Source organism: Lepidothrix coronata, unplaced genomic scaffold, assembly GCF_001604755.1.
Source record: "Lepidothrix coronata isolate B3197 unplaced genomic scaffold, Lepidothrix_coronata-1.0 Scaffold47, whole genome shotgun sequence".
Lineage (NCBI taxonomy): Eukaryota > Metazoa > Chordata > Aves > Passeriformes > Pipridae > Lepidothrix > Lepidothrix coronata.
Genome location: NW_016690227.1, coordinates 112,308 through 134,256, shown reverse-complemented (window position 1 = coordinate 134,256; position 21,949 = coordinate 112,308). Strand labels below are relative to the sequence as shown.

At 44.1% G+C, this 21,949-nt stretch overlaps 1 protein-coding gene across 1 annotated transcript; it reads left to right on the top strand.

Moving 5' to 3' along the window:
• The first annotated feature begins 2,190 nt into the window (after positions 1-2,190).
• On the top strand, positions 2,191-19,795 carry UBE2QL1 (ubiquitin conjugating enzyme E2 Q family like 1). Its single transcript, XM_017814915.1, has 2 exons — positions 2,191-3,455; positions 18,461-19,795. The coding sequence occupies exons 1-2, from the start codon at positions 2,661-2,663 to the stop codon at positions 18,590-18,592; spliced, it is 927 nt and encodes a 308-aa protein (XP_017670404.1). The 5' UTR covers positions 2,191-2,660; the 3' UTR covers positions 18,593-19,795.
• Positions 19,796-21,949: the final 2,154 nt, after the last annotated feature.

The following is a 21,949-nucleotide window of genomic DNA, read 5'->3' as shown; positions in this document are numbered from 1 at the left end:
ACTGAAGCTGCAGGTGAAGTTTCTGTGACTTCCAGCTTTTGCACCAGGGCAGAAGCAGCCTCCCAGTCATCACGTTTCTCTGTGCCCTGCTTCATCTGCTAATGAGAAATTTCCTTGTGTGCCTCAGCCTCTTTCCCTGCAAGTCTTGCTGGAGTCATTTGCCCAGTGAAGAACAGATCACTTGTCTCCTGGAAGTGTTACACACCATGAAATGTCTGGGTGCAGTTTGTCTCCACTCCAGAAATTTCCCAGCTCCATGGATGTGCCATCAGTAGTTCAGGGGAATAGTTCAGTGTGTCTGGCACCCCAGAAGGCTGCTAGGGGAAGGCTTGGACACACTTTCCAATATCCTGTAAACTTCAGGTTCCTCAACTGCTCAGGCAAAAGTAGGAGGTAGGAGGTGAACGTGGGATGGACAGAACACTCCCTGACACTTCAGCCCACACCCACTTCAGATTCCCCAGGACATCTGACCTCCCGCAAAACACTCTGTCAACAGTATTTCACATGCAGATCTTCTCAGGATAGGGAATTTAGCAAACACTTCCTGCAACAGACCCAGGTATCTGCACTCGGGGAAGGATCAAAGCAACCCCAGTTATCTCACTGACAGGCAGTTGGACCAGGAAGGTCAAGAGCATGGAGAGCAAGAGGAAACAAGGACAGCGTTGTGGCACCTGAGCCTCACAGGGCCTTTACTGTCAGGTCACAGCTCTTTCAAAGCAGGGTAATGAAGTACGTGGGTCAACTCTGCCAGTGTCTTCTGACTTTGCTCTATGGAGTCTTGTGGGAGCAATGGGGCCTCCACCTCCAGATCCCCCAATAGGAAAGGTGTTATAGAATATAATGCTGCTATATGCACACATTGCCTATTGCTTTACATTCTCCACGCAACAGACGTAATCCCATTTTGGGCCCTGCCTTCACTATTCCCCAGTTCAAAGCATTTATTGTACTGTTTTTTTTCTCTTCAAGTCTCTGACGGTAAAAAAGGTGGTGGGGACAGAGATTTTGGGAATCAGCTGTTCCTTCCTGTGCTGCACAGAGTCCCACAAAGACAGACCTACCTGGCCTGGAGGTGAGCAGGTGTGAGAGGGATGGGATATATATACCTGCTGTGCTGAAGAAACCCAGATTGTCACATCATTCCCAACACAACAAATACCAAAATGTGCACCCACACACATATATATGCATGTTATATACTTACAACTATTTTCCAACTGTGTTTATATATAGATTTTTCATGGAATCATCATTGAATTATAGGATGGTTTGGGTTGGAAGGGAATCTTGAAGATCATCTAGTTCCAAGCCCCTTGGTATGGGCAGGGACATCTTCAACTAGAACAGGTTGCTCAGAGCCAACCCAGTCTTGAACGCTTCGAGGGATGGAGCATCCACAACTTCCCTGGGTAACCTGTTCCAGTGTCTCAACACCTCTATAGTAAAGGGTTTTTTCCTAATACCTAATCTAAGCCTACTCTCTTTCTATTTGAACATATACCCCCTTGTCCTGTCACTACACTCTCTCAAACAGTCTTGCCCCATCTTTTCTGTAAATTCCCTTTTATAGATAAGTTCCCATTTTTATAGGCAGATGCTTTACATATGTGATTAGATCTGTTTAGGTGTGTAGGTGTGAATACACATACGCTGATGCACTTAAATGCCACATGACCATAGAGAGCTGTTATGTCTCTGCATTACGTGCGGGCTCTGTCCCTGTGCACACACGTGCACTGAGCTGCCAAGGTATCATTTCCCGGGCTTGCGAGGGACGCCACGCACACACACACAAACACACATACGATACATACGTGTGCAACACCTGCCCACGCACCCGCCGGTCTCTCCCGGCGCCCCTCCCCGCCGTCGCCGCCCCCGGCCCGCCCGGCCGGCGGGGCCGCTGCCGCAGCGCGGGGCGGAGCGGGACGCTGCCCGAGCTGCCCGCCGGCCGCCGCCCCGCCGAGCCCCGCAGCGGCGGTGCCGCCAGGCGCGCAGGCGGCGCGGAGAGGCTGCGGCGGCGCTGCCCGGGCGAGCGGCCCCGCTCCCCGAACAAAGGGCCGGGCGCGCTGCGGGCCAGCGCGGGCACAGCAGGGGCTGCGCGGGCGGGCTCCCAATCCCCCCGCCGCCCGCCCCGGGGGGAGGTGCCCGGCGCGGCGCGGGGCCCGGCCCGCCGGGAGCCGCCGGGGATTGGCTCGGCCGGGCGCGATCCGAAGGTGCCGGGGAAGCCATCTGCAGCGCAGGCGGCTTCGCCGCCGCTGTGCGGGGGGAGGGAGCGGGCTCTCCCGTGCGGGCGGCTGGGGGATTTTTTTTTTTTCTTCCTACCTTTTTTTTTTTTCTCTCCCCCCTCCCCCGATCCTCCTTCCTTTTCACGAGATCATGGCCACGGCGGCGCGGCCGTGATGTCCGCGGGAGCAGCCCCGCTGCGGCAATGCTGCCCGCCGCAGCCCTAGCCAGGGGAGGCGTTTGAGGGGCGGCCGCACATCCTCCGGCACCGCGGCGGCACCGCCGCCTCTCCGCCACCCGGACCGGCGGAGAGGGGTTTCGCCGCCCGCCAGCAGCAAACCCGCCGAGCCGGGCTTTAAACTGATCATAACCACACTAGAGCCCCACCGGTGCACAGAGGCGGGAGGGAGCGCAGAGCCGCGCACAACATGGCCACTCTGCTGCGGAAAATCGGGCTGATCCGGCTGCACAGCCGGGACACGGAGGACCCCAAGCACCACCACCACCACCGCAGCAGCAGCAGCCAGCAGGGCTCCTCGCTCCGCGGCAGGGGCAACCAGAAAAACAGCAGCAACAAGCCGCAGCCGCAGGGCCCCCCCGGGGGCGGCTGCAGCAGCAGCAGCAGCGAGGGCAGCCCCGGGGGCCACAAGAACAAGAAGGCGCCAGAGCCGGCCAAGCAGCCCCCGCAGCCGGCGCGCTCGGGAGTCGGCCGGGAGAAGGCGCGGGAGGTGGTCAGGGAGCCCAGCGCCGGCAAGGAGGCGGCACAGCGGCCCGGCCCCGGCTCCGGCCCCGGGTGCGGGTCGGGGCCGGCGGCGCTGGTGCCCGCGGGCCGGCAGCAGCACTGCACGCAGGTGCGGACCCGGCGGCTGATGAAGGAGCTGCAGGACATCGCGCGGCTCAGCGACCGCTTCATCTCGGTGGAGCTGGTGGACGAGAGCCTCTTCGACTGGAACGTGAAGCTGCACCAGGTGGACAAGGACTCGGTGCTGTGGCAGGACATGAAGGAGACCAACACGGAGTACATCCTGCTCAACCTCACCTTCCCCGACAACTTCCCCTTCTCGCCGCCCTTCATGAGGGTGCTCAGCCCCCGCCTAGAGAACGGCTACGTCCTGGACGGCGGGGCCATCTGCATGGAGCTGCTCACCCCCCGCGGCTGGTCCAGCGCCTACACCGTGGAGGCCGTCATGAGACAGTTCGCCGCCAGCCTGGTCAAGGGGCAGGTAGGGCTCCCTGCTCGGGGAGGAGCATATGCATCCCTCGCTCGGGAAGCGGGTCCGTGCGGGTGTTCGGGTGGGAACCCCAAAGGCGGCCAGCCCGCGGCTGACCTTGGCCAGGCCCGGGTGACAGGTCTCCCTGAGGACCTGGTGTCACCGGTGAGGCAGGGATACACGTGTTCGGCTCCGGGGTCCCTTCTCGGGCAGGTGCAGCAGAGGTGCGGGGCAGCTTGGAGGGGCGAGGAGCACATGCATCCATCGTGTCCTCTCGCCCGGCTTTTGTTCCTCTGCTTTGCTCTGCCGCCTGTGGCACACCAGGATATCATGCCCTCGACGGGAGCACCTCCTTCGCCCCAAAGCAAAAGGGGCTCTCCGGGCTCCAGTGGGGTTTGGGATTGGAGCTTCCCGTCTCCTGCCCTTCACTAACTAGTCGGCCATACTCGCTGGTCTCTTGCGTGCAGTGCTGCCGCTGGCGGAGCTGGAGCTGCTGCCCCCAGGTCTTTGTCTGTGCTGTCCCGCATAGCATCCCTAGGGAAAGAAAGGGCGACCCGGCTTTGGGGCTTGGCACACCGGGCTGAGCTGTGTCGCGGGGTCACACCAGGAATCTCTGCCTGAGCTGCTGGAAAAAGTTGTGCCGGTTTCAAATCGTCCGGCCTGAAAGGAACAAGTAATTTCGGGTATGTACTGCAGCTGCAGCAGCTTGACGATTCCTGCCATCTCTCCTCTTCAAAGGAGGTGATCGGGTCCCCCCGGCAGATCTCGTCTGAGCTGAATCGATGCGTTTTATGTGTTTTTTTTTCTTTCTCTCCTGCAGAATATCTTTAGAAGAGAAGTATTCCATAAGCCGTTTTTAATAAATGGGTAAACATTGCTGGTGAAGCTCGTAGGCAGTCCTTCTTTATGATTATTGTACTGGGCAATGTACACATATCTGTGACAGAATGGTTTTCCTGTTTGTGAGTGCCCTTGAATTCAGGGGACATGCATGGCTCCGTGTCTCTCAGTAAATGATACTAAGTAACTTACTAAATTTGTATCTTTGCAAGTAGGTGGAAAAAGAGTAAATAATAACGCATGTTTCATTTGCTTAAAAGTGAGATTACTGCTGTTTCTTTCTATGGAACTGTTTGCATGAGCAGAATTAAAGGCTTGGTTTTTCTTAAGACTGAAAATTAATTTTGATTTTTCAACAGACTCTTTTGTAAGTGGCTTTTCCTCCTTTTTTCCTATTTGATTTGGGCCTACTGCTCCTTTTTTTAATCAGATAGTATTTTTCTCTGCACTTCATTTGAAAAGGTCAAGTTTCCTAGGTCACCTTGGGATATAAAAACATCTACCGGAAAAAAAAAAAAAAAAAAGAATTTTAATTAACACTGAGCTTGGTGTATGTTGAAGTTCTGTAGCTACTCTTACTGCATCTTACTGTTAACCCATCTCTTTTTAGAGAGGCCATAGTTCTTGTTATTTTTAACACTAATTTAGAAGGACAGTGCTAAATTCTCTGAGTTTTTTGAACAATTCACCCCTTTCTGCAGTGTTGAATGCTAAAGGGGTTAAATTAAGATTCACTGGGATCATAAAATGGCTCAGTGAAGATAAGCACTGAATTGTTTTATTAGTAATAAATTCTCAGCTATATAATCTGACAATTTTCTTCCCTAAACCATTTAAGAGATTTTCCGAAAGTAGTAGCAGTTTTTGATAACAGAAGATGTTTATGTGTGCATCATTAATGAACACACTTAAAAAGCAAGGGTTCCAATAACATTCTGCCAGAAGTTTACAAAGTCAATTATAATGAAAAGAAAATGTGTGTGGGATAAAAAAAAGTCAGAAATAAATTGCTCAAAGTAAATTAGTAGTTAAATAGATATAACATGCATGTTTCAGCCTTTCAGATTGTTCATTCCAATTGCAAAGGTTATTAGGCAATACTGTCAATAAATTTATTTTCTGGGTTAGAGAGGTGTCGCCTGTGATGGGTTGCTGGCCTGTCACCGTAGCCGGCCTCCGTGTCACGGGAGCCACGTTTCTGTAATTGCACTCCCCTCGTTATGTAATCCCCACTCCATTGCATAATAGGGCTCAAAATACGACTGGCGCTCCCCTATCCTTGTTTCATTTTACAGGTGATCTACTTTTGACCATTTCGTTTTTGAAAATGAGAATGGAGCTGATGGAGCGTCAGGGGCCAGGGTGTGCATTCCCCAGCACTGCAGGGCCAGGTTTGGGTGACTCCTGCCATGCCGTGGGCAGTCCTGGTGCCTGCAAGGAGCTGTCCTGAACAAATAGCAATGGCTGTCACCAGCCAAATTCTGTAATTTCTGTAAGCAGCCTGCACTCTGGAATAGCATAAAATATTCAAGATGCTTGCTGTTAATCAGCAAGGCTGGAAGGGTGAGGTCCACTCTCCACCACCTCAGAAATGGCAGTGGCCTGAGGCTGAGTGGGAGATGAGGCACTGCCACCGCTGGTGGGTCAATGGGACCTTCCAGAGAAATGTCACTGGTTCGCAGCACCATGATTTAGCATGAAATCACTGTGAATACTCCAGCCTGTGACGCATCCAAAAGTGCGCCTCGCTGGCATAGGCACCAGCGTGAGTGAGCAGGGCTGAATGTCTCACCAGCACACCTTCCTCCTTCTGGTGATTCAAGTGATAAAACTAAGGTGATTGATTTCATGCAATGTTTCTCATCAGTCCCATTTTGCTGAACTAATTGTAACACTGCAGTTCTCTGCTGGTTCTTCAGAGAGAAACAGCGCTTCTTGGTCTGTTATTAGAGCTAATAGTAACTATGAACATGTATGACCTTCTGCTTCTTGACAAAATGATCAAAAAGCAGATAAAACTAGCATTGAAAATACATTTTCAGACAGTCAAGATTCTTGACAAATGCAGATGTTTTTAATGGATTTCACAGAACTTTGAGCAGAGTAAAAGAGAAATTGAGATAAGTTGTTCTGACATCTCATGGGATGTCACTCAGAAGTTATGTCTGTAAGGAGACATAAGCATGCAATAGAGAAATTAAGTTAGCACTTTTTCAATACTTTTCAGCATTGCCCTCGTATGTGGGGAAACATGAGTCCAGGTTCCCAAACCTGAGCATGTCTCCCAGGGACTGGATTTAAAGCAGAGCATCTCCTTCTCTAGATTTAACCAAGAAGGAACCATATGCCTCAGGTGACCTTGCTTAAGAGATGTCCTACCTTATGGGATGCACACCCTTGCTTCCTATCATGAATCTAGTATTGCATTTTTAGATTTTTTTTGTCCATAAAGAGAAATGTTTAAAATGAGAGATTATTTTTCTTTCAATATAACAATTAAACCATCTGAAATTTAACTTTTCTTTTTCCCAGTTTTCAAGGAAAAAAATGTTAATTAACAAACAAGTTGGAGTTTGTTTGGTTGGTTGCTTCAGCTATTCAGCTGAGAAAATCAATTATTCACACAGCTCTAGTCAGTATCTTGAGGGGAATTCTCAGTACATCAAAGGCCGAAGACTGTTTATCTGTCTGGGATCCAGAATCTTATTTTAAAAAACTTGGTGTTGTCCTTAACTCAACTGTAGCCTTGCTTTTAAAGGGGTGACTTTGTACTTGCTTCCTGAACAGTCAGCTGCTCGCTGGCTCCTGTCATCACAGGCAAAAGCTTGGCCCTGCTGAACCAGTGATACAGTCTCTTCGAGCTGCTGCTTCGGAGCCAGGGTGCCAGCCAAGGAGGTGGGGTGATGCTAATGAAGTAATTTAAATACCAGTTGTTTGTTGTCCTGAGGGCAACTGTTCAACATGCCTGTCTAGGCAGAGCTTTCCATATCTTGTCTGTCTGTCATCCGGGCCATGGAAGTGGCCCATTGAGTGTTATTCCTTTTTTAGCCCTTTAAAATGGTTTATTGATAATTTAAGAGAGAGGTTTAAAAATTAGCCCATTGGTCTCCACTTCCTCATAATGGTGTAATTGTTACAACAATATCGATAATTGAAGGAAGGAAGGGGGAACAGTGTGGGTCACGGGAGAGGATTGGAACAGCAGGAAGTTCATCAAGGCTCTCCTTGAGTGACAACACACATGGCTGAGACCAGTGCCCATGTTTCAGGGAGGAGCTGTGTGTCTCCTTTGAAAACATGGTGGATGATGTGGTCCCAAAGGAAAAGGAGCAGACTGTTCAAAAGTGGGAGAAGATTTTGTGTCTTCTAGTAGACATATTGTTTCTCACTGGAGAAGAACAATTTGATGCTGGTTTGGTGGAAGTTTAAAAGAGGACAAAGCTATGTATGCCAGTGTCCAAATAATGCATCAGGAATTTTTTTTCTTTTTTCAAGAGCAACAAACAGAGCTGGACCTGAAGCCCTGGGGACTTTTGACTTAAGCTTGCAGTAGTGCTGACCAGTGCCTTGTCCTCTTTTTACGAGTCCCTTGTTCTCTCTGTGGAGGCTGGAGACAGAACTGCCAGCCAAAAGCAGCTGTCAGGTAACTGGTGACTCTGCAGATTATGTCGTGGAAAAAGGTCTTCATTTTGAGGGAAGTACTCTCTTATTCTTCCAGTGAATAGAAGGAGCTTAAAAATTTTGCCAGGATTCTTCCAGGGAATAGAAGTACCATAAAAATTTTGCTAGGCCATACTAAAAGAGGAACAAGGAACCCCTAGTTCTGAGTATTCTTGCTATTGTGGGCTTCTGTATAATGATTTAAATAAAAATCAAAAGATATTTTGTAGTTAAGCTTTAATTCTGTATCGGAAAAGTTCCTGAATCCAAATAAAAGTTGCTGGTATCGATTACTTTGATCCCTCACATTGTAGCATTAGAACTACCACAGTGGAATCGTGTTCATTTGCCTCAAATGGTATATGCCTTTTATTACTATTGAATGGATTTATCTTTTCATTTTAAAGATACGAATATCCCAGCTGACTTCTACAAGATTGAAACAGGAGAAATGGGCTTATTTTATGAAAAATAGCTACAGAAGGTAGCTGTTAATCATAGTCTAAATTACTCCCTCTTCATCCTTTTCAAACAAAAGTGTGAGCGAGCAGATAGCAGATGGGACTTGCACAGTGTCCAGGAGGTCAGCAGACTCTAGGTCTTTCAAATATGTATAGCAGAAATTAATTGCAAATCCATGGGTTTTCATACTCCAGATGCTGGGTCTGAGGACTGTAGCCATGAATAAGTCAGCTAATCTCAAAAACTGCAGAAAGGTACAGAGAACACAGTGGCCTCTGAATTATTTGGAGCCATTGTTTCCTATTAGGGCCTTAAAAAGTAAAACTGGTTTGGTTTTTGCTTTCGATTGGTTGCCCGAGCAAATGATGATGGTTATCATCAAGGGAAGAAATGTTGCTTTAGGTCCATAGGTGAAAAACACATTGACTCGTATGCAAAGATGACAGAGGAGACAAAGATTGTACTAAGGGGCTTGTTCCCCATTAAAAGGTATAAATGCTGGGCCAGAGAGGTAACAGAGTATTGTTTCGCTACAGAGGAAAAACAGATGATTGGCCTTCTAGATGTCTCTTTTATTTCAATTGAGAAACCTAGGGTTGTCAAGCTGAAATTTAAGTGGGAGCATATATATTTGCTATGTTAAATGCTGGGCCTGATGAACAGGCTTGAAAAAATATTCTTTGTGTGTACTCTGATATATTGCTGTTCTGACCATCCACTATTATTATGCAAATAAACTCTACTGAGAGGAATGAAGACACACAGATTCCAACTCATTGAAATAAGAAGCTATTTTAATTCTTTTAAAAAGCAGGGGGGACATAATCTCCATTTTCTTCCTTTGAAGCATAAAAATGAAAATTTTAAAATACTTTCAACTATCATCCTTAATGTTAAAATAGTCGTCAAATAAATTAAATCCCTAAATTGAAAAAAAAACCTACTTATTTTAAAACATGCTTTTATGGAGGGAGAACTACTTCTTCCTGGCAATACTTGGCTGATCTCCTAAATAAGAATTTGAAAGAATTGCAGCTTTGGATTGTAAGAAAATTGCTCAAAAGAGCAAGGTTCTTCTTCCCTGAGTTATAAAAGAAGTGCTCATTTTCTTCGGTGGAAGTGTTCAGGCAGAGAGAACCATGTAGCATTGGGGTGTTTTGTCAGATACTATATTGAACCTGAAGGGTGATATCCTGGAGGAGTAACATAAGTAACCCACTTTCTATTGTGAGGAAGATTTACTCTTCCTTATACAGGCTAGCCTTGAAAATATGCAGCTTTCCTAGCATCTACACAATGCCCAGGGATTTCCATGCGTGACTGGAGACTTCCAGATTGAAGATTTGTAACTCCACAGTAATTCAGCTTCTCATATCCTGGGAGTGTCTTATTGCTAGGCATGATCCGAGGCATGTCCCCGTGTGGGCATCTGCTCTCACAAAGTGGGATGTTGGTTAAGTAACACAATATTGGCTGTGTTTCTTTTTCCCATCTAAGCTCCTTTGGGCTAGTGAGAGTCAGTGAAGAGCTCTTCTTTTGCTTGGCATATTCAGTCCTTCACATACAGTTTCCAGTTTTCTCCTGTAAATGTCAAAAAAGGTAGCACTGATTTTCAGTGCAAAGGGAGATGGGAGGTGGAAGGATTGCTGGGTGCACTTCCTCCATGGTTAAACAGGGAGAACCTCAGAGACTGCAGTGGTTATGCTGACTAAATGGCTTAAAATGTGCCTTAAATTCAAGGTGCACAGGATCCAGTTGTCGTACTTGTAAATGGAATAGCAGGTTTCATTGTATTTTTTGAAAGCATAGGGGCTGATCTGAGTTGTATTCCATTGGTCATTTCTGGAGGGTGCTGAGCACTCCATGGTGTTGGTCTTTAACTCAGTCTGCAAACAGCAGTAACTGAGTAGATCCTGGAAGTCACAGGACAAGCTACACAGGAAGGATGTGGCACTGTTACCTAACCTGGCTGGCTGGTGAAACCAGCACTGCACAGGGAATTGAAAAAGCCTAAGCTAGGGAGAAGTGTGGGTGTGCTTTGATGAAAATTAATTTACAGTCCCTATCAGTCTGCACAGAACAGGTAAGTGGGCACCACACTTCAGATGTTCAGGTGATTCCTCTTCTGAAACAAGATCAAGGTGCCAGTCTGATTTGCCCCATTCCACTTAAAAGTCACACTGGGGAAGGATACATGAGGCGTGCCTGTCCTCAGCCTCGTGTGGCAAATACATGCCTGCGTCATGCGTTTGTGGAGTCTGTCCTTGGAATATGTCTTTTTTTATGTGCTTCACAATTTTGTGTGTGTTGTTAAAATCGTTGATCCTCAGTGATTTAATCCCCTTCTGCACAGGCTCTCCAAAACCCCTGCAACTTCTGCAGTGACTCCTTGGTAGACTTACAAGTCAGTTACATCCCCAAACCTGCATTCAAAGATGAATGAAAATAAACCCGAGGAAGGAAGACATAAGCCTGCGTTATGAAATGGCTTGGAGCTCAGATGCTTGTCACAGTCAGGCTTTATGAGCTGTGGAATGACTACATATTTCTCCAGTTTCTAGGTTTGAGTTACAAATGGTAACAAACCCTCAGCTGCAGTAAGAAGTGTAGGACTTGTTTCCATAATACATGTCCATATAAAAACCCTAAAGCATTGCAAAACAGAGGAAATTGATGTTACTAGTTTTACAAATTTTCTATGAATTTCTATAAATATAAAATTTTCTGTAAATTTGATAAGATTATTTCAATTAAAATACATCTAGGATTCTAAAAGTGTTGGGGGGAGGAGGTTATTTCACAGTTAGAGCATTTGGTCTGAGAAAAGGTGATCTGAGTTAAGCTTCCAGATTTTGCCACTGACTTCAGGTGCAGCCATGGGCAAGTCATATAACTTCATTATATTCCTCTTTCCCACCTGTAAAATACAGATAACCCTCTTCCCAAAGGTCATTTGAGGATATGTACTTAAAGCACTTAAAAGTGGGGGCCCTTTGAGTAGATATCCATGTGCATCAGTATGAAACATACTGCAGTCAAGAGATTGACATATTTGTATAAATAGCAAGGGAAAAGCACGTCAGCTTGTGACTCTGATCTTACTAAATCTGAGTTTAACTTGATTAAATGTTCCCAGAGGCAGCCTGCTTTTTACTACTGTTTTGTTCTTTTTTTGTTTTAGCATTGTAAAACTTTGGGAAATGTGGAGATAGACATTGCTGTCTGGACTGTGGTGCCTTTGCCTTTACAGCTTGTCACAAAGGATGATTTGCTTTGCTTTGGTTGGGTTTATAACCATGACTGTGTTTGGCTTGGGTAACTTCAGGTTCATGAGTGGAAGACTTGTGGACTTATGTAAAGAGTTGCTGTCGTGTTCCCAGACTTCTCACCTGGACTGGCTCTCAGGAACTCTGCTGGTACATGATTCCACAGAAAGGTAGTCCAGGGAGCTCAGCAAAAGACTCAAAGAGAAAACATCCTGCTGTCACCTAGATTAGCAGGTGCCCATCTGGTGGCAGGGGACAGGGACTCTCTCTTTTGACAGAAGCCCACCATGTTGTAAGCCCTGGCACCTTCAGCTTGAGGCACCTTCTAAGAATGTAGACAGCCACCCATATTTTCTTGTTCTTTTGCCAACGCAGAGTTTGTTCCACCCATAAAATGCCGGAAGGGAGTTTCTTAACCCTTATCTGTGCTGAAGTCATGCTGCCAGCTCAGTGCTGAGACTTAGGGAAAGGTGAAGAAGAGCAGCGCAGTGCTCTGTAGCTGTCAAACAGAGATTGGGGCTGTAAGCATTTGTATCGATTAAGAGCTGTTGGCACTAGGCTGCACACAGACAAATGAGCATTAATGATTATTCAGCTGGAACTTGGATTTCGTTTTCCTGGACAAAGAACAGTTATACTCCCAGAAGGCGCAATTTATAGGATGCTTTAAAGCCGGAACTCGCTAAGTTTTCACTTCTTTGTATGGATTATTCTTAAAAAGGAGAACAAAAAAGGCATGGAAATACTGCTTCAGAAATTACACATTTGAAGTAAAACATCCCATTTTTAATTCGCTTATGCTGTGACAGTAACAGTATTTGTCTGTATCAGTTTCTATACTGCTTTGTTTTAGCTATAGCTAATAATTATATATAGTGCAATATAAATTGTGTGCAGTTTTTGAGACATGATTAACTGTGCCACATCAGTACGTGAAGGAAAAAAATTATAAACCATGTAATTGGGGGGAGAGACTGTGTATATTGCACTCTAACAGTGATGTTGTGACACATTGCAATCATTGCACTGAGAGCATGACAGTAGCTCACTTTAGCATCGCTCTACTTTTGAATGCTTCTCTCAAGCCAGTGGAAATATTTTTCTCTGTAAACTTGTTTAAATATTCTAGGATAAGACTGCTTAAGCACTGGGTTCCTCTGTTACTTATCAGAAAAGATTTGAGTATGTTTGCATAGTACGTGGCTTTGAACAGTTGGGGCCCAAAGTCATTAGTCACTGGCACATTACGGAACATGTTACGTACCCAAAATTCATAGCATGCTTCAGTACATAGAAATCCACAGTTTTTACATCATCCATGGAGAAGCCTGGGACAACAGACTTGGAAAATGGGCACGTCCTTGTGGATCTCTTTCCTGTCCTTGGGGGGATCACCACAGATGCTGTGTGTGGTGCAGTGACTTCCTGCAGTCTTTTGTGTACTTCTCTCAACCTTTGCTTGTTTTCTGTCTCTTGACTTCTACCTAGAGGTAGGTCAGTAGAGGCTACTGTAGAGATCTGCTAAGAGATGGAGGCAGAAAATGGAGACTGTATCCATGCATCCTTAAGCTGGCTTACATGATGGGCCAAGTTTAGCCCCATGTTCAGAAGGCAGGTATGATTTGCCCTTGGGAGACCAGCCTTGGGTTATTTGCATTGCCAGGATTAATGAAAGGTACACAGGGCTGAGGAGTTTGCGTTAAGAGCTGTGCTAGTAACGTGAAGGCTTGTCTGCTTCTGAGTCTCTTAGCTGTGCGCTTGAAATGTATGCAGCTTTTTGTTAACTGGTCCAAGAAAAAAGGTCTGGATCTACCTAAAGGGTTGCTGTGACATCTGAGAGACATGTAGCACAGGGGCTTATGTGGTTTCCGTGATAACATCAGTCCTGTAAGGGCTGATAGCTGTGTACAATAAATCTCTGAAAATTTGGGACCTGGTATAACAGGAAGTGGCATCAGGAGAGGATTGAACACAACCTGAAAGGGTTCAGGACCTGACTGTGCACTGCCACAGCTGACCTGTGTTGGCAGTTCAGCTCCAAGTGTCTAAAGTGGACTTAGAGACCACCATAGGCTCCTTCCAGCCAGCACTTTGCTGATTGTATTATCCTGTGAAAGGCTGACTTCCATTATATAGTTCCTGTCCTTCCGGGTAGTGCCAACAGGACACGCATGGAAGCACACCTGGTGCTGTGTGCTGTGCTAAAATTGTTGGGTTTTGGTCTGGCAGCTACTATCGTTGATTTGACAAGAGAGCAAAATCCCTTCGTTACTGCCAAAGAAATCCTCCTGAGGCCGTCTATACTCTGGAAAGACCGGTAGAAATGTCAGGACTGTTTTTCATGACACACAGGCCAGACATGGGCAGATACATGGTCGTAGTGGGATTACAGGGCTGGAGAGTTTCAGGTTTCGTATTTGGTATCTCTGTACAGGACTTAACTCTGCCTTGTGACCTGGCGGTGCTGGGGAAGAATCAACATGGCATGTTGCTGATAATGGTACTGATAGACTTTAAAGAGCTAGTGGATGTTGAGTTGAATATTTTTGTGGATGTGCTTCAGTGCCACAGAGTGTTCTGAAGGGCAGATGCGTTCATGATTGTGCAAAAATGTAGAGACTACTGCAGCATCACTTAGAAGTAGAAAAGCTCCCAGATTTGCCCACAGTGGTCCATATATGTAGATGTGTTGTGCTTTAACCGCAGCAGGCAACGAAGTGCCTCACAGCCACTTGCTTACCCCATCCCCTACTTGACCATGCTCCCTCCCAGCTTCTTGTGCACCTGCTCATTGGTTGGGCACAAGGCACTGAAAAGCCCTTGACTCAGCATCAACTAAAACATCAACTAAACATCAGTATGTTATCAACGTTATTCTCATACTAAATCCAAACCACTACTTCTGCTAGAAAGAAGATGAACTGTATTGCAACTGAAACCAGGACAGAGGGACAAATCATATGTGAGATTCACATTGGGTCTTTTGCTGAACATGGCAGGAGGGAGCGGTTGGTCTCTTGGTATGATCAGGATCCTGAGAAGGCTGCCCACAGCAGACTGTGTTCCAAGAGGTCTTTCTGCCCGCTATTATCAGGGTTATAGACTAGATCCTTATCAGCTGTTTGTTCAAGCTCATTAGTTTGGGCAAAGCCTGGATGAGTGGCATGCGATTGCTCACCGTGCCGCACAGACTGGGCGCAGCAAGAGCATGAGCGAGGGAGGAGGCTGAGCGCAGCACACGTCCCCCTGCATTTCAGCACGGCTGCATAAACCAGTTGGATGCTGTGGCATTGCTTTCACCTTTCATATGTTTCTAGCTTGTTAAAATTATATCTTGAAAAGTACACGAAGTCACAGCAGATGGCAAAATCTGAAATGTTCTCTCCAACTCTTTAATTAGGTTTTCAGTTATTCCTTTATGAAAGGCACTCTGTGAGTGCCTGAAGTATTGCAAGTATTTAAATAAGCTCCTGGTGCGACTTCTCAGAGCTGAAGTCGACACTGATATCTTTATGAAAGGCTTTCTTAGGTTTTCTCTGTTGTTTTTAATCTCTTGTGGAATGTTTTGATCTTGTTCCGATATCATTTTGCTATCTTTCCTTGATATGGTGCTGGACACATCAAAACATTGGCCGTGAAAATTATCTGTATTCCTTACCCCGACAGTAGTGACGCATGAGGTTTGGGCATTGATCAAAATGCAGTTTTGTGCAACAGAGCTGTGGCCAACACTATATTTACATACTGTATTTACCATTGTTATTGTGTTTGCAGAATGCAGCAGCTCGCAGGCTCCTGACCTGAGTTAAAATGACTGCATATTTAAGTAGCAGTCTGAAAATAAACTGTAGTCAGAGCTGGTAACGGTGCTTGTTAAAAGGTTTGACACTTTCTTTTATAATTGCATCCAAAATGACATTTTTTTACTTAAAGAGTTTTGTAGGAATGGCGAAAAGCTAAAATTCAGTAAGAGAGTAGATGCCACCCAAGTATAGACTCAACAGCATCTGAATTCTGTCAGCTGAAATTCCACACTTCTTTCTTTTTACCCCAGGTTTACTTGAGGCACCAAATAGGGAAACTTTCAGTCCAGGAGGTTAAATTTTATCCAAATTATAAACAGCTGGTAGGATATTGGTTAATAAGAGACAGTGCTGACCATGCCACCCATAGTTTCTGTATAAACATAGAAATACATGGATTACAGCAGGGTAGAATTAGCTGGTCTTTGATGGTGCAGTTTACATACAACCTGCATATGGTACCAGAATGGAAGCGGGTTTAATGATCCGTTGCATTAACAACAAAAAAGTATCAGAATAAACTCATGAAACAACGCTCATTTCATCTGCCGTGGCTCCAGTAACATTTTAGATAATATGATGATATTCCCCACATTATTGCAACGCCAGAGAATTCTTACTGTCCTGCTTTGAAAGCTGTACGTAGCTGACACCAAACATGAGCAATAGCTGTTCACAATGCAAAGATCCCTTTTCTAGGTACAGCTTAATATTAATACTTTGTTAAATCTGGGGAATATGTAGATCATACTGTCCTAGGTGCTATGCACATAATTCAGAAAGGCATCAGAACTTTAAATGATTAATAATGTGTAAAACATAGGAGATGGGAAATGGATCTGATCCAGAAATTTAGTAGAGTAAGTTTATATTTACTTTCAAAAGTATTTCTTTGTTGAGATTTTGAGGACAGCATTTCCTGTGCTGATTTAGTCTTCTGTTGCACTTTATCTTTTCCTATGTTTTTCTAAGTGTGCTTCCAACAAAACCTCAGATTGGGAAGAGAATACAAAATGTGTTTTGTAACAACAAAAATACTTCTGCAGGATAATTATGATTGATAATTATACATTATATAATTATGTATGATAATTATTCAGTAAGATTTAAAAAATACGTTACTCAGTCTTATTTAATTATTCCATTTGTCACAACTAAAAATGAGCATTTTCTAAGAAACTTTATGGTTGGGGTTAAATTGAGAACCATTCAGATCATCCTTATTTGGGACATATTAATTGCCAAATGAGTATGGGATGGAGAAAGTGTCTCGCTGTTTAGTCTATCAAAGAGAAAATACATTTCTAGTTTGTAAATGGGAAATAGAGAGAAAGGTGAGAAAAAGCATCGACAGGTAAAATAGCTATTTTTGAGAAAACTGGGTGGGTATAAGTTGACTGTGAATCAATTGAGGTGGGAATTAGAGGCTGTTCCTAATCTTTGGTTAAGGTAGGCTCTAAAGGAGAACTCAAACTGCACTGAAAAATGATTTGTTAAAACAGGAGCAGGAAACAGCCTTTTTTCTCTCACGTATCCATAGTTTTGCTATAATAGAAGCGGCACTGAACACAAAAGAGCCTCTGTAATATTGTGACAGCTTTCTAGAAAGAAAGAGTTTGTCCACAATGCAGACTTATCTTACTCGTTTTAGTCTGTAAAAATAACTTTGATGCTCCAAAGATAGATTTTGTTTTTTTTTTTTCCCTTTTTCCCCCTTTTTTTCCCTCCATATACCTGATTATTTTCTCAGTATTTGTTGCATGCAATTGCAAATGAAGAATTTTTGGTTTAAATTCCAATTTGACAGTAAAATCAGAGAGGCAAAAGATGCCCCCCTAATGCATTATTTTGAGCTATAGAATGGAAAAAAATGAGAACATGCTAACTTGGTTCTTAATAATTATAACACTGCCATGTGATATCTGCTCATCAAATACCATTCATTATTAAAAAGGCTTTCAGTGCAGTCTGTCAAACAATTACTAAAATTATTAGACCAGTGAGTTTAATAAACTTCTATTCTGTGATAAATCCAATAGGCATAAATATTTTCAAGGTATTTATTTAATTTTATTTATTTTAAGATATTTACTTTTGTAGAGTGGTATTAATCTGCAACTATAATTCTTTCTTGTACCTCAGTTGGTAATTGACATAGACCAATATGAAAAATAAGGTAAGCTGTTAATAACTCAGTAAAAGTCTCTATTGCCAAACAAGGATTTGAAATTTTATACTACTGTGCATGTAGAAGTAATATCTGATTGCAGAGTAATAAAGATGCAGTGTATGTAAATGGATATATTTTCATTTATTATCGAACTTGTCATGAAGGGGTAACAAACAAATCAGAATTTTTGATGTAAGTTGGAAGCAAGTTGGTTTAAGGCACTTCTGCTGTTCATTTCTCACGGGTCAGAGTGGAGGAAGAAGAATGGAGTGTGTTTCGTAGGATGGATGTAATTTTTAGTGACAACTGTGCGTTGGCAGCGAGGGGTGAATACGGGCAGCCCTGAGACGCAGCTATGTCAAGGCACCAGTTCTGTGGAGTAGCGGTGTGTGCCTCGCAGTCCCTGCCTGCACGGAAGTTCCCCCTGGCCACGCAGGGTGGGCATGGGGGTCCTCGTGCCAAATACTTAATGGCAGAGGTCCCAGTGCAGCAGAGAGGGAGGCGAGCCCCGTGGCACGGCCACAGCAGCCGCCGCCGGTTGCTGCATGCAGGGCAGCATGCCAGCACAGGGGCTCGCCGGGAAGAAGTAGTCCGGCAGCTGTCTTTTTTTCTTCTTTTTTTTTTTTAATTTTCCCCTTCACTGAATATACTTTTTAATCATCTCTAATAATGCATTTGTCTGCTCGCGTTTGGGAACTCTGCTTTCTGGTACCCGTAAGTGAATGCCTCTTGGCCTGATGCATTGAAAAGTTGAGCTGTGGTTTCCAGATGCGTGTTCACGTCTTTAATGAAGGTTTTCTTTTTTGTTTGGCGCAGGGCCGTATCTGCAGAAAAGCTGGCAAATCAAAAAAGTCATTCAGTCGAAAGGAAGCTGAAGCAACATTTAAGAGTTTGGTGAAGACCCATGAAAAATATGGGTGGGTCACCCCGCCCGTCTCTGATGGCTGATGTTAGCAACCTGCACTTGACAAAAATGCTGAAAAAAAGTACTGTGACATCTCCTCAGTGCTGTACACCGCCCATCCTTTTCTACTTCAGCTTCAGTTACATACCATGAATGTCAAGGAGACATCTAAGTTATTTATGAACAGATGTGTTTACAGAGGGAGAGAAAAAAAAATTGCTGTGTAGGATTATGTTTCAAGACTGGAGAATGGTCATCATTGAAGTCACTTGAGCGGATGCTGAAATTGCGTCATTTGCCCCCATACAGCCCACATTGTCTTCAGCTTCTTTCCATGACAGCAGCACCAAACGGCAGTACTGGAAAGTCTATCCATTACTGCTCAGTTCATTTAAATGTAAATGAAACAGTTAATATTTAATAGGGAAGCAGTGCATTGCAGGTACATGTTTGCTGTGCTGTTTATCTTTGTCTCCTAGCAGGTCAACATAACTTGAAGATTTGTCTTTATGTGGAACTGTGGTCTGCTGTGACTAAATTTAGACCTCATTTGTGCTCTATATATGACCTTTAATTCATAAAATGAAACCAGAATTAAAATGCTGAAAGGTCCTAGTGTTGAAAAATTATTAAGTGGAATCACCCAACCGGTTACAATGTGCTCTCTGTGCTGATATTGTGATGTGCTGTTCAGAAATAAACCAGTGCAGTTAGCTGAAGGTTAGGTGGTTTTTTAAAACACATCCGCACCAGGGCTCGAAGGGGTTGGTTGGTGGTAGCAGAACAATTATTACCCTGCCAGTACCTTCTGCAGTAGCATGTGGCCTGTCAGTTCTTCAAAACAGCAAAACAAACAAATGGAAATGGACAAAGCAACCTTAAAATTTTATCTGTTTAATTTTGAAATGATATGCCAGTAACAGTAAAAATTTTCAAGTCAAATGGAACATGGTTTGTAAGATGATTTGCATGACTGGAATTTTTCTTTTTTATTTTCACTCAATAGACATTGTATGTACTTAGAGCCCAGTATCTGAGAAAACCCACTGATGTATATAAATGTCCTATTATTTAATCATTAAAATTTAAGTTTTCTGGTAAACAAATTGAAAAAAAACCAACTTTCTAAGGGACTCCATAAAAGCTGAAGGTAATGTTAAGAATGGTATAGAAAAGTATTAAAAAATGTGGATTCCGAATGGAAAATCGTATTGGACACGTGCTGAATAAAATCACCAGTATCGTTTCTGTTGCCTCAGGAATTCAATCATTTTGGTCAGCTCTTGTATTTTAAAGTTACAGGTTTTCTTTTGTGAGATTCTAAGCACCATGTAGATATATCTGTTGTGATACTTTAATTGAAAGTAGGGCAGTATCGATTGTAAGACTGATTTGGAGGAGAAGAGCAGTGTGTGTTTGGAAACACCATTGTATAGCAAACACAAGAACAAATCGAAATGGTTTACCAGTTTCTGTTTGTATTACAGCAACAGTGGGGACTATACTCTAGGGAGTTTGGGGGTCTGGAATTTGATTTAAAACTACACACAGCATAGAAGAACAAAAGAGTCACAAAGGACAATGGAGTTCAAAAACAAGCGAAGAAGCAGCAGAGCAGATATTCGTGCAGTACTAGTACAAAACCACTGCTCAGTTAACCTACCAATGCTTTGTCAGCTAGATACAGAGAAAAATAATCAAAGCCTTCACGAAAACGAATATGCAAGTCAGAGCCACTCAGGTTTGTGGACATACCTGATTTCTTGCACTTCTAATCTCCCATCAGTAGTCTCTTCTCATTCTCCTCTGATCATTTGTGGTGCCCACCTGGTGTGCCTTCACTCAGTTATAAAGGGAAATGCTTTGTACCACAAATCTACCCAGATCTTGCTGTCATTTATCTCACCCTTTTATACAGGGCGACAATGCTATAATCTATATATATATGTATACCGTTCCCCTCAAACAGCATATCAGTTCTGTACATCCAGCACCAGAGTGTGTCTTTTGAGTGAGGAATAGCATTTCAAGTAATTTACTTACTCAATTTTTATAAACTTTTTTTTTTCTATCCCTTATGAAAAAGGAAACTAGTATGTTTAGTTAAGCATCAAATAATTTGCAATTCCTAGTGTGACTCCCTGGAGAACAAAGAGAGTGATCTAGCACTGGAAAGCATAAGGTTTGTTATTTCCTTTTGGAAGAGCTCTTCTCTCATCAGCACAGTGAAATTATGTTAAAACCAGCATGAAGGTGTGGTAAGTCTTTAGGGGGAATTATTTCTTTTTCTGCTGTTTTTTAACCTGTCTCTTTTTTCTGTCAGTGGGTTATTTTAAATCTTCCTGAGAACCATATCTTTAATATTTAATTAAAGGGTTAGCTAAAAGGAACGTAGTGGGTGGATTGCTACCACTTCCCTCAAACCTACTTATTATGTGTCTTCTTAAGTGTGCTTTAAATAGTTAGAGCAAACATCATCGCTAAAAATCACAGTTACTTTCTGGCTGTAGGAGGTTCTCTGCATCACTCAGCGTCTTGGAGCAGTAGGAGAGGCAAATCAAAAAATCTGGAGTGCTTTGAAGCAGTAGCAGAAGGGGAGCAGAACGCGTGTGATGATAAGCTGCGGCGACAAATCATGCAAGGAAGAAAGAAGGCAAAGTACACTGCATGAACTAGGGCAGGATGAAGTTCCTGCTGCACCAAAAATAATACTGCTCCTATTGAAAAGACGATGGCTTATGGCAGGAGCAGCCTGTGCTGGGGGGGTGCAGGAAAAAGGGGACAGCAGGGAGTGCAGAAGCATTGTGCTTCTGAGAAGGGAGGGAGGGAGATGGCTAGGCTAGGAATGTGGTTACTTAAGAGATCTATAAAGAGGGTTGATCTATTTTAGGGAAAATTAGTTCATGGTTTTTATCGTAACTGTATGCTAGACAGGTTCTACTTTCTTTGCAACAGACAAGCCTAAAGTAAGTGAAGGAGAAAATTGGGAAAGGTGTGTGAGAGGAAGGAAGAGAGGAAGACCTGAGAGAGAGAGAGAGAGAGAAGTATGGGCTAAAGAAGGTATAACTGGACAGGTAAAACACAGGACAAAAAAAGGCTGATGATGGAAGGGTATAAAATGAGGGGTCAGAGGAGAACAGCACAGCACCAGAAAAAGCAGTTTAGGTAGGACCTACTGTAGGAACTGATTGCAGAGCTGCTTCAGGTGCCTTTCTCTTGAGGGAGATACCATAAAAGAGATCCTATAATGTCCTTTTGGCTTGTATCACAGAAAGTGAGAAGTACTTCCTCCTTTTTCTGTCCTCTTTCTGGCAGCTCAGAAGAAAGATGCTAGGATTTGGAGCTGTGGTGCGGAACTCAAATCAGGCCATCACCTCGCTTCTGTGACTGAGAAATAAAGC